Raw genomic sequence first — 13,136 nt, forward strand, 5'->3', positions numbered from 1 at the left:
TGATGCAGATGAAGAGACTGAAGTTTACACATAATGACTAAATCGTGGAGGCAGGGGCCAAACTGCAGAGATTACACTCTTAAACACCCGTCACCTCCACCACATGCTCAGAGCCAGGAAAGATAAAGTTCAGACTCCTCAATTTAGTACAGAAGGTTTTTCTCACATGGCTTTGCTTTTTGTCTCCATCTTCATCTCCTCCATATACACTGTTTGTTGAAGTCACTCAAAGACCTGAACCATCCATGAATGCATGATATTAAAAAAAAAATTTTTGCTAAACATGCAACATTTTACTGAACACTTGCCCTGAAAAGAGCATTTATCACAAGTGTTCAACTTATTTTCATAAACTAAACAAACCCTTGTGACCAGTACTTAGATCAGAAACAGAAAGCTGGCACTCTGGATCCCTTCAAGCCCCCTTCACGTCACTACCTCGCCAAGGGGCAACTGCCATCTTGACTTCTAGTCGCTCAGTACTGGACTTTGCTTTTCTTGCTCAATGATATAATCTGAGGGTTTTTCTATATTAGTGGGAAAGACCTGGGGCCCACAGGAATTGGCTGGGACTGCACCGGTGGGTTTGGCCTAGCCACACCAGTGGCCTCTGTCTGCGCCCGTCACACTCTGAGCACCATCTGCATCGTTTTATGTTACGTGGCATGGATAACTTCCTCTGTATAAAGTGCCCTTGCCTCTCCTTCTTTTTATCTTAATATATGCATTTTATTGAAGTACAGTTGACTTACATTTCAAGTACATAGCAAGGTGATTCAGTTATACAAATACACATACATTATTTTTGAAATTATTTTCCATCGTAGGTTATTGTAAGATATTGACTGTAGTTCCCTGTGCTATACAGTAAACCTTTGCTGCTTGTTGCATATTTGCCTGCTCTTCTTTACCTCCTTCTTCTCTCTTTAAAAGCCATCCTTGCCTCTAAAAATCTCTAACCACCTCTCAACTCCTGCCCCATGACCCGAATCTGATAGACACCTCTGCTCTGGCCTTGTCACACTGGCTGCAACCTTGATAGGCCTGCCTATCTCCTCTCCTAGACGGTAAGGGACTGACTATATCTATCTTGGTATTTTGGGCTCTGGGCATAGAGCTAACTCACAGTAAACTTTCAGCAAGTGTTGCGTGAATAAAAAGAATGAATGAATGGATGAGGTCCACAGGTTAACTGGAGATGTCTTTCTTTCCTTAGCTCTCTCTCTAAGAGACAGATCTTTTAGACACTCCGTTCTATGCATGCTTTTCCTGGCTGAGTAACAACCTGAAGTTCCTTCCAACCCTACAAACAATTGTTTCTCACTTATTCCTGGGAAGGAAATACAACTGGCTTCAGAACTTCACATTGGTACAGTATGTTCTCAAAGACATATGCTTTCCATAAGAGAGTCCGGACTCTGAAATACACTGCAAGAATCTTGGAAGGATGCATTGAAAGATGAAAAGGAAAAAAGAAACAGCAACAAGGATCAATACCCCTGGGCCAAGGACTTGAGAGAATGTTGATTTTGGTACAAATTAACGGGTGCCATTAATGCATGTTGCTGTTTGCTATTTTGGTTTCTGTTTAGATTTATGTTTTGATACCAGCTTCCTTTATAGAACACATCAAGTTGGCAGACTATTGGGAAGTGGAGTCTTTCCAGTCTTTTCCATCAGAATAACACATTCCTTATAATCAGCCACACTCGGCTGAGTCTCATTTGTATGTGAGTTCATGGTGTAGGGCACTTTGAAGTTGCAAGATGTAAACGTCATTACTGCCATCATAAACACGCAGATTAATAAAGCAAGTCGGGCTCACTGCCCTTTCTTTCATTTTCTAAACCTTCACTGGCTGTGACTTTAAGACATTTCTAAACCTTCATTGGCTGTGATTTTAAGACATCAGTTCTGGTCAGAGAAGACCATTTCTCCCCACCATTTAGCCAGCCTTTGAAGCCAAGGCTGCTGACACCTTCTCTGCAGCTGTGGCCCCAAGAGCACTCTTTGATGTCCTGACTGGTTTCTATGGGAAGTGTTTCCTCTGCTCCTGGTTCCCTGGAGTTCTCTGGGCATTCCGGGAACCCAGCTGCTGATTCTCCTCCACTCTGTTTCTCTTCATGACTGACTCATTTGTCCCCAGCACAGGCAACGGTCAGGTCCTCCATTCTCCAACAGTGGGCGGGCGTTGCAGGAGAGAGACAGCATAATGGGAGCGTTGGCTCAAAGGTCCCTGGGCCCTGAGAGCAGCTGTGCTGACTTTGAAGGTGGCTTCGTAATGGCTCTTGTCCCAAAAGGAGTCAGTAACAGCACTGCTGCTGCCACTGAACACTTGATGTCCAGCTCCGCTTTTTATTCATTTATTCATCCATTCCACAAATACCTATTGAGCAAGTACTATGGGCCAGGCATGGCTGTAGGCACTGGGAACCCAGCAGTAAATGAACCAAGAAGAATTTCTGCCATCAAAGAATTTATATTTTTGTTGGGGAAAATGACAAAATACAGAAGTAAATTGATAAGTGAGGAAAGCAGTAAGTGCTATGGAGGAAATAAAGCAGGGTTGGGGTTCCCATGTGGTACTAGCGGTAAAGAACCCACCTGCCAACACAGGAGAAGTAAGAGACATGGGTTTGATCCCTGAGTAGGGAAGATTCCCCTGGAGAAGGGAATAGGCAACCCACTCCAGCATTCTTGCCTGGAGAAACCCACGGCCAGAGGAACCTAGTGGGCTATAATCCATAGGGCTGCATGGAGTCGGACACAACTGAAGCGACTTCACAGGCACGCACAGGGCAAGCATTACTTTGCACAATCTTAGGATCTATGAAGCATGTAGAAGCTCCATTTTACAGACAGAGACAGTGAGGCTTACAGAGGTGAAGTGACTTGTCCCAAGTTTTCCAATTCATAAGCTATAGGGCTGAGACAGAAATCCAGGTCTGCCTCAGAGAAGAGTGGGATACATTCCACACGCCCTCATTTATAAACAGATTCTTGAAACTGAAAGCATTTTTACTAGCTTTCATCTCTTAAAACTCTGTACTTTTAGTTCTTTGGCAATGTCAGCCAATTACCAGTTTCCTCGTGGACTTATTTCATCTCAGTGCAAAGGCTGCCCTGCTGCCAAAGTCCCCCTGCCATTAGCTCGGCCTCCCTGCTGCGTTTGCTGCCGTGGATGGCGTCCCCATTCTGGAGACTCCCCACTCCACCCCAACCCCTCTCTGTCTTCCAAGCCCTCTCAGTGTCTTTCCTGCCTCCTGGGCTCTCCTCTTGCTTGACCTGTCCCATCACACACTGTGTTCCTGACTGCTGGGGCCTCTTCTCCCAAACACCCTCCTTGGGTGGCCCTGCCCTGTCCATGGTCCAGGCCTCAGAGGGCTTGTGGTCCCAGGTCGCTACTGCAGGCCCAGGCTCTGCTGAGTTGCAAAGCTGTCTCACAGGCACCTAAACTCTAAAACACAAGTTATTTTCTTCTCCATTTCTGCTTCTGAGTCAGAGAGAATGTAAACACCTGCCATCCAATCATCCCCGACTGGACGAGGGGCCCTGGACAATGCCCTCATTTATTTCCACATCCCATCAATGCCCAGTCCAGTGGGACCCACCAGGGCTGCATCCTTGCCCTCATCCCCTCAGCCCCTACCTGACCCCGACTCTTCTTACCTTCTCTCCCTAATCTGATGCCAGTCTGGCTTCGTTCCCTGCTGCCAGGTGATCTCTATAAAATATACACTGGTTGTTTTGGTGATTTGCTTGCTAAGTTGTGTCCAACCCTCATGACCCCATGGACTGTAGCCTGCCAGGCTCCTCTGTCCATGGGGTTTCCCAGGCAAGAATACTGGAGCGGGTTGCTATTTCCTTCTCTAATACACTGGTTCTATATTCCTAAAAAACATGGCATAAAACCTCATCGTTTCTGGTCAAATGTCAAGCCTCCAGCCCTTCGTGACCTGCCTTCTGCTTCTCTCTCTGTCTTACCTTCTTCCACTCCTCACAGGCTGCTCTGAGCTCCAGCCGTTTGGAGCTACCTGGAATTCCTTCGACTTAGCCCAGAACTTCCATCACTTTGTATCTCACTCCTGGTCAGACACATTCAGTTCTTCTGACTCCCTGATTAAGCTCCTCCTTCTCTGTACTCTCACAGCCCGCCCAGACACCACTTCTCTCTTGTCCCCACAACTCTCAAGGTTCCTGTCCTTCTCCCTAACCAACTGTAAGCTCTCCAATGTGAGTTGTGCTGTGGCAGGTAGGATAGCTAGCCTGTCTGCATCTTCCTTACCCACAGCAGTGACTAGCATGTAAGAGGCTCTCGGTAATTGTTCACAGGCAGGCAAAGTTTGTAGCCGGCCAAAACCAAGTTTGTGTTTAATGATTCCTTCCAAGATCTAACTCACTAGAACTTATGGATCTTATTTAGCAAATGTTACACAAAAATCAAACCACAGTATGGAGCATAATTGAGAAGGAGAAAATATAAACAATAGTTATAAATAGTATTGCAAACAAATTCCAAGACTTGTGCTGACTTAATCAACAGACACCAAATGCTGAGATGTTTTCCTCTCATCAGAAACGCTATTAAGTATAATGGGCCTAAGCCAACAGTCCATCTCTGAGTTGTGTTTTTCTTATGTAAACGATGAGGAGCTGGACTTGATGACCATCCTCAGTCCAGGGATCTGACATCAAATTGCACCTGAAGCTCATCATTTTTGCCCTTTGTCCTTACAGCTTCCTTCACCCCATCGTAGTTGCATCTGTAGATGTCTGTCCAGCTCACACATGAACAGTCCCCTCCATCTGCATGGCCACAGGGTGGGCTCCTGGCAGCCGCGTAGTTACAATGTGGTCCTGCCTTCCTCCGACCTCTACTGAATGGTGCAGGAATGGGCCCCTGACCCAGGCCCAATGTGAGACCCTCCCCTGGGAATGGAGACTTGACCTAACACAGATGGGGCCCAGTCAAGGCTCCTAAGAAGCACCAGCACCTGTGGCACAGCTCCCAGCCGTTCACTTGACTCTCGTTCACTGAGCGTGGACACTGAGCTGGGATGGTTCTTGGCATCTCTGCAGGCCACAGCCCCTCTTCAAGAACTGTCTGGTTTCCTGATGGCTTTCCAGTTCTTGGGCCCAATCTTTCCTGAGGCTCACTGCATGGCTGCCCTTGCATTCTCGGAGACACTCGGTCCTCCCGATGAGGGCTTTCCTTGATGAAGTTAGTGCCACTTGGTTAATTGCCAACAATGTATCTCAGCTCCAGCTTTTCCAGGTGGGCCTGAGCAGCTGCCCCCTCTATCCTGTGGGCCCAGGCCATGGAGCACTCACAGGAACTCCTATTGAGGGCCCAGAGGCAAGCATTGAGTCTTCTGTGAGTGTTTTTCATAAATCTTTTATTTTTTTTTTCCAGTTAAGCACGGCCATATACGAAAGGGAACAACAACACGCAGTTTAACAACACTCGTAAAAGGAGGTAAAAGGGCCTTGTGCAATTTCATCAGATACAACCCGCCCTCCTCATGCCAATTTCAGCAGAGAAAACATCTTGACAAATCATGTCCTTTAGTCAAAACAAGTTGGAGTCCAAACACATGGAGTAGATATAAAATATATTATTTTCAGGAGACTGAAATCCAAACCACAAATTCCAGAAACGCATTTTCAAAGTGCTGCCTATTAGACATGCTCATTTTAAATTAAATTAACGCTGTTGTGAGAGTGGGAAGGTATGGTTCAACTTATTTATTAGATCGCTATCAAGTTTTTTTCTACAGAGATCAAGGTGCTTCACACACAGGCATTGGGATAGAAGACTTACTTGACTGTTTAAAAAAAGTCAGGTTCTGCCAAAGCGGTTTCTCTGGACTTTGATACTCCCCTCCACCCAGGGCACTGCCCTTTGAAGCCGACAGTTCTGTGCGGCTAACCACAAGTCTAGCCTCCGGTGGAGGAGTACACCGAGTTGACTCCAAACACTTTCTCAGAACCTCAGGCAGAATGACCTCGAGGGTGCCCAGCTCTACTTCCCGGCTTGTCTCTTTCCTTGATAGGGCCTGATGGGGAGAACTTGGAAGAGCAAAGTTCTACAGCTCAGCGTCTCATCCCTCAGGAAGGCTTTTATTATTTTTTGTTAATTTTTTAAAAAGACTATATTATTTAAAATGATTTTAGGCAAATAGCAAGGATGCCTTTTGCTATCAGAGCCTTTCCAGGCTCATTTATTTTGAAACCAGATCAGAAGCATGAGTGAATTTTCTGTCCTTTAGATTGAAGGGAAAACTTCTAGAATTCAAACACCGCTCTTGCTGGGCTGGACAGCCAATCCTACACTTAGGTGGAGGGCGGATGGTATTTTTCCAAAATGGCCTCAATGATATTTTCTGCTCCTCATGCTCTGGTTCCCTTTTTAACAGGAAGAGAGCAGGTTCATCCCCTTGAATCCAGGAAGGCATTTGTGACTGTCTCGACCGACAGACCACTGTGGGAGTGATGCTCTGCGGCTTCTGAGGGTCCCATCTGGTGCTCTCTCTCAGGATGCTTGTCCTTGGAATGCGGCTGCCTTGCTGTGAGGAAGCTCAGGCCACGTGGAGAAGCCTGTGTGGAGAGGAACTGAGGCCTTCAGCTCACACGCCGGGCTGAGCTACCAGTTGATGGTCAGCATAACATTGGAGGCAAATTCTTCTCTGCTGAGCTCTGCCCAGACAGCACATTCATGAATAAAATAAATGATCAATGATATTTAAAGCCAGTGTTTCAACACGGCTTCTGATGCACCCATTGATAACCGGGACAGGCGGGGATGAGAGACTTGTCTGGAGAGTCTGATTTATACAGGAAAGCGTGCTAAAGCAACGGAAGGAAAGTGACTTTAACAAGCTGCAGTCTGATATCAGCACATGAGGTTCTGACTGTACTAAGGGCAGAACCCAGCCGCCTTGACTTCCCTCTCACAGAGGATTTGTTTGCTGCAGAGAATCTTGGACACATGGGCGTATCCCCTAACTTCCACCATCTTCAGACACGTACATCAATGAGACTGAATGCTGTGAGCCACTTTGGAGCATCTGGAATGGAAGTCTCATTTCCCTACAGCACAGAGGCTGTCTGAGGGGCACTTGCGGGGTGGGGCATTTGCCCTCTCCCAGGATGTGGAGACAGCTTCTGTAGGGCTCCTGGCGGAGTTAGGGGCCCGAGTTGTTTTGGGCTTCTGCCTCCATCCCCCAGGTGGTCAGGGTCTAGCCCAGCTGGCCTCTCCTTCCTTGAACCATCTCATCACAGCACATGTACGGAATCTCACAGGCTCTACAGCTTGCCCCAGGTGGGACGGTCTGTGTCCCCTGAGACTGAGGACACCCAGGCTGGACTCACAGGGGAGAACAAGGGGGTCTGGAAAACCACAGTGCGGTCGTACAAACACAGCTGCCCACAGGCGCTGAGACTCCATGTCTCTTAGCAAGAACAAGTCAGGAGTGAGAGAGGACATGGCTCGTGGCTCTGCGGGGAGGTGTCTAGTCTCTCCTATGTGATTCACTTGTTCACTCAGCAGTAGATCTGTATGCACCAAATGCCCACATGTTGGCTCCGCACAGGGATATAAAGATTCTCAAGGTGGCTCTTGGGAACCACACTCAGACCAGGACCATGAACTTGTAAAAATAAAAATAGCAAATATGTACTTAGCACTTACTGTAGGACAGGCACCATTGTAAATACTCTGTATGTATGAACTCACTTCATTCTCACAACAGCCCTATAAAGTGGCTACTATTATCCTCCTCAATTTATAGTCTGCAGAGAGTCGGACATGACTGAGTGACTTTCACTTCACTTCAATGTGTAATGATAAAGATGTATAATGATAAAGCAAGGAGTACGTGCAGCCGCAGAGGTGTGTGCGGAAGGTATGGAGCCCTGACGATACCCTGGGGCCTGGAAACCCCTCTCCTATGGTCTTGCTATCACCGCTGTGGGGCCCGCAGCATACCCTGTGGGAACATCTACTGGTCTACTTACTAGCGCATCTCTCCCCGGCTTCTCACCCCCTGCCTAGGCTTCAGGTCCTCCCTCTGAGGACTCTGAGCCGATGTCATCTGTGAAACCAGAGGCGAGCAGCTCAGCTCCCTTTCCAGCACCGCGGCTCTCTCGTTTGGACGAGTAGCACCCCAAGCCGAGAAGGAGGCCACATGGACACCTTTATTCCATCAGGTTCTGTTTGTTTGCTCCTTTCAGGCTCAGCTTCGGTTGGCTCTGAGTGAGAAGGGGGGAAACAGGCCCCAGAGGCAAAGAGTAGGGCAGCGAGTGGCAGGAAAGCAACGGCTGTTGGCCGCTGATACAGAATGAAGCTGCAGCGTGTGGAGGCAACCCAACACCACTGCACACATTTCTCCTCCCGGGGCTGTACGGCCCATGAGTCCCTGGACTGAGTCCCAGAGAAGCAGTGCCAGCAGATGACCCCGGGAGAGCACCCTCACCTGGGCTGTTCTGAGGATCACTCCGGGCCGGGAGCTGATTGAGGCACTGCATAGATACTGGAGAGGGAAAGCATCTGTGCTAATGAGGCATCAGGAAGAAAAGGATTTATGACACATGAATACTGAACTTCCAAGAGAGTACCTAGTAGCATCCTGGTGCCAAGAAATGTTGTGTGTAAGAGCGTGGACTTTGGAATAAGACAGGTCTAGGGACGAATCCTGGCATCCCACTTTCTGTGTGCTGTTCAGAAAACACCTAGCGGGGGGCCGGGGGAGGACGGCCCAACCCTAGCCTTCTGAAAGTTCCTGTCTGCTGCGTACCCCTTCTGGGCTTCAGTTTCCCCATGGGTAAAGCAGGGATGATGAAAGGGTCATCGTGAGGTTTGAATGTGAGAATGGCTGATCCCCGGGTACAGGTGACCACAGCTTAGCTGCCTGACTTTGGTAGCGAGAAGCCTCAGAGAATAGGACCAGGGAGACTGGTGAATGGCCGCGGCCATGAGAGCCTCTGCCACCTCCCTCCACATCCTCTTCTTTCCACTGGCCTTAAACCAAAGGAGAAGACACCCTCTCCCGATGGCACACCCCTGTGTCAAAGATGGAGCTCCACGGGAAATCAAAGGTGGTTCCTCAAAGCCCTAGTGTTCTTCTTTTCATTTACTGCAGGTTTTTCAAACCCTGACACGTCGGCTGCCAGTAACTTTCCTTGCCAAGATCTCTGGAATAATGGTAAGAGCCAGCCATGGAGGCCCAGGTAGAAACAAAATGAAACGATTCTCCCTTGGGGTGCTGGGGTGGGGAGGGTCTGCCTAGCCCACCAAGACTCTCCCACCACCTGCAGACAAATGAGATGCCCCTGGTAAGTCAGTGCAGAGGCCCAGCAGCTGGGGGCTGAGCAGTGGGTCCTGGCCGCTGCTGGGAGAATGCATGATTCTTTTTCCTAAATCCGTTGAATGGAAACCTCCCTTTGGGATCCATCTCTGGGGCAGGAGCATCTCTGCATGAGCCCTAATTCCAGGGATTTGAACGGAGAGAAACATGGCAGCCCAGTGATGGCCCAGGACAGTTCTAAACATCTCCCCAGGCAAAGCCCGTCTTAGGACAGTGAAGCTTCCAACTGTGAGGAGAGCTGCAGAAAACACACTGTAGAGTTTAAAAGGGTAATTAAAAGATGTGATGTCTCATGGTTCATGAAACAGTGATGGAAAATGCAAGTGGACAGTCCTCCTACAACAGATGGTCTCTGTCGGCCGTCGGAGAGTTGCAAAGTCCATTAGTGTATTAAAGGCACTGTGACATATGACAGCAAAGACTTTTGGTTTAATTTTCTGTTTAACTGAGGGTTTTCTGAACATATTTTGTCACAGAACCCTTTTGCCAGGAAACTGTTCTTTTGTGGAACATCACTGGAGAGTTATGTTCGGGCAAGTTAGGTGTCTCACTGACACCGTGCCTCTTTGCAAATCAGAAACTCCCACAGTGAGCAGAGCATGGGCGGGTTCGAGCCTCCACTTGGGCCCTTGGCCAGACTATGGATGCAGCAGGCTGACTGCAAAAGGTCACAGTGGGCTGTCCTCAGACCTGAGCGACCAGGGCAGGGAAGTCCACACTTCTTATTTTAGTTTCTCTTCAAGGTTAAGTCCAAGCTTATGAATGAAGCAATAGAGTACTCAGGCAGAGAAAGTCATAGAGCATGTCTAGCCGGGAAGCATCTGTAAAAACCAGCCAGTATGAAGAGCTGCTAGACAACCCTGGCTCACATCTACATAGGAGCCCTTGAACACTTTTGAGAAGCTGATCTGTGCTGTATTATTAAAAACAAGAAACAAAAAACAGATAGAGGGAAAATGCCCAGCCACATGTTGCATCAGAAGTTGATGATGACTGGGAGCACTGGGGAGGAGACCTAGCATCCATTCCAGCTGCTCACTGCTTGGTTTAGAGTCTGACTGGCTTCCGCCCTCTGGCTTTTGGAGCGGACCAGTTTTCCTGGCATATGCATTTATTGAACTCTGAAAGGCCAGATCGTCTATGAAGATTAATTCATGATTTCAAAGACGCTTTGAAACTGGCAAAACATTCTGTTATTTCCAAGAGTTATTACAACCGAAATCCTGGCATAGACGAGGAGGTCAGCCTGTAATCTCATTTAGATCTTTTTAAATTTAGAAACTTTACAGTGGGTTAAAAATAGATCACATTTGTGTACTTTGCCTCCTTTCATCTCCACTGCAAAGGCGGTTTGGTAATTTTGACTTAGCCTCGATATTAGCCAGAGAAATTCTCGAACTTGTCACTGGGGAGTCTGCTAAGCCAAAATAAAAGTCATTTTCAAATGGATTTTGGGATGATGCTGGTTATATGACTGAGGAGAGTTACTTGTTATCCACACAGTAAGCTCTAGAATTAAGGGTACAAGACTACCACTAAGATCTGTATGTGGATTTGTGTTAAGTGAAAATGTGAACCAGGAGGGATATTTTCAGTAGTGCTACCCTGGAGGGCTATGTCCTTACCTATTGATCACAAAAGATCATAATACTTAGGTCAAGGGAAGCTAGAGGGTCAGGCTGTTTATAAGCAAAAGTTACATGAAGATTGTACCTGGTTTCAGAAAGGCCAGACATTCTCTTCGGTGATACTCACCAGGGTTGAAGAGGTACCAGCATTTTCAAGTCCAGCAAAGATAGCATTATACTTAGGATTACCTCGTCATGGTGACTTTACCTTCATGAACATGCTGAATCCAGTTTTAAGGAGATCAGTGAGGCCCGAAGACATATGTTCAATGTCAACTGGATCTGGCTTCTCGGGATTAAATATTTCCTCCACGACCTGCTTCAACAATGGTTTATAGGATGCCTGGAAAGACAAAATATTGTGCTGTAAGTAAAAGAGTTTGTTTGGTTTGTCTGGAGAAAAGATAGTTTTATCTGTACCAAATGAAGCAAAACAAGTTTATTTTTGATCCTGAGCAATGGCTATGGTTTTGTGTGTGTGTGAAAAGATAATATAACAACATTGATTTTTTTGGGAAAAATGTTTATTCCACTACACTGGCACTATTTTTTGTTTCTCATACTCCCTTCCACAAGCAAACAACTCTTACCAGAGCTATAGTTATAGGATGGCTAATTTTTCAATCTAGATTTAAAGTGACAATTTAATGTATGAAGTATAAGTTCAGTTCAGTTGCTCAGTCATGTCCGACTCTTTGCAACCCAAAAGACTGCAGCACGCTAGGCTTCCCTAACGTGTCCATCACCAACCCTCCCCTGTCCATCACCAACTCCCAGAGCTTGCTCAAACTCATGTTCGTCAAGTCAGTGATGCCATCCAACCATCTCATCTCTGTCGTCCCCTTCTCCTCCTGCCTTCAATCTTTTTCAGCATTCAGGTCTTTTCTAATGAGCCAGCTCTTTGCATCAGGTAGCCAGTGTATTGGAACTGCAGCATCAGCATCAGTCCTTCCAATGAATATTCAGGTTTGGTATCCTTTAGGATTGACTGGTTTGATCTCCTTGCAGTCCAAGGGACTCTCAAGAGTCTTCTCCAATACCACAGTTCAAAAGCATCAATTCTTTGGCACTCAGCTTTCTTTATGGTCTAATTCTCACATCCATACATGACTACTGGAAAAACCATAGGTTTGACTAGATGGACATTTGCTGGCAAAGTAATGTCTCTGCTTTTTAACATGCTGTCTAGGTTGGTCATAGCTTTCTTCCAAGGAAAAAGTGTCTTTTAATTTCATAGCTGCAGTCACCATCTGCAGTGATTTTGGAGCCCCCAAAATAAAGTCTCTCACTGTTTCCATTGTTTCCCCATCTTTTTGCCATGAAGAGATGGGACTGGTTGCCATGATCTTCGTTTTTTGAATGTTGAGTTTTAAGCCAGGTTTTTCACTCTTCCTCTTTCACTTTCATCAAGAGGCTCTTTAGTTTCTCTTCATTTTCTGCCATAAGGGTGGTGTCATTTGCCTATCTGAGGTTATTGATATTTCTCCCAGCAATTTGGTTCCAGCTTGTGCTTCGTCCAGCCTGGCATTTCGCACAATGTACTCTGCGTATAAGTTAAATAAGCAGGGTGACAATATACAGCCTTGACATACTCCTTTCCCTATTTGGAACCAGTCTGTTGTTCCATGTCCAGTGCTAACTGTTGCTTCTTGACCTGCATACAGATTTCTCAGGAGACAGGTAAGGTGGTCTGGTATTCCCATCTCTTGAAAAATTTTCCACAGTTTGTGGTGATCCACAGTCAAAGGCTTTAGCATAGTCAATGAAGCAGAAGTAGACGTTTCTCTGGAACTCTCTTGTGTTCTCTAAGATCCAGCAGATGTTGGCAATTTGATCTCTGGCTACCCTGCCTTTTCTAAAAACCAGCTTGAATTTCTGGAGGTTCTTGGTTCATGTACTGTTGAAACCTAGCTTGGAGAATTTTGAGCATTACTTTGCCAGCGTGTGAGATGAGTACAATTATTCAGTATTCTGAACATTCTTTGGCATTGTCTTTCTTTGGGATTAGAATGAAAACGAATCTTTTCCAGTCCTGTGGCCACTGCTGAGTTTTCCAAATTTGCTGGCATATTGAGTGTGGCACTTTCACAGCATCATCTTTTAGAATTTGAAATAGCTCAGCTGGAATTCCATCACTTCCACT

General features: G+C 46.6%; 1 protein-coding gene across 1 annotated transcript in view; it reads right to left on the bottom strand.

Annotated features, from left to right (window-relative positions):
• Positions 1–13,136, bottom strand: part of SCFD2 (sec1 family domain containing 2) — a 399,990-nt gene that overhangs the window by 19,044 nt on the left and 367,810 nt on the right. Inside the window, exon 7 of the mRNA XM_005681611.3 lies at positions 11,202–11,336. Coding sequence (XP_005681668.2) covers positions 11,202–11,336 — 135 coding nt within the window. The remainder of the gene's footprint in view (positions 1–11,201; positions 11,337–13,136) is intronic.

This window comes from Capra hircus, chromosome 6, assembly GCF_001704415.2.
Source record: "Capra hircus breed San Clemente chromosome 6, ASM170441v1, whole genome shotgun sequence".
Classification (NCBI taxonomy): Eukaryota; Metazoa; Chordata; class Mammalia; order Artiodactyla; family Bovidae; genus Capra; species Capra hircus.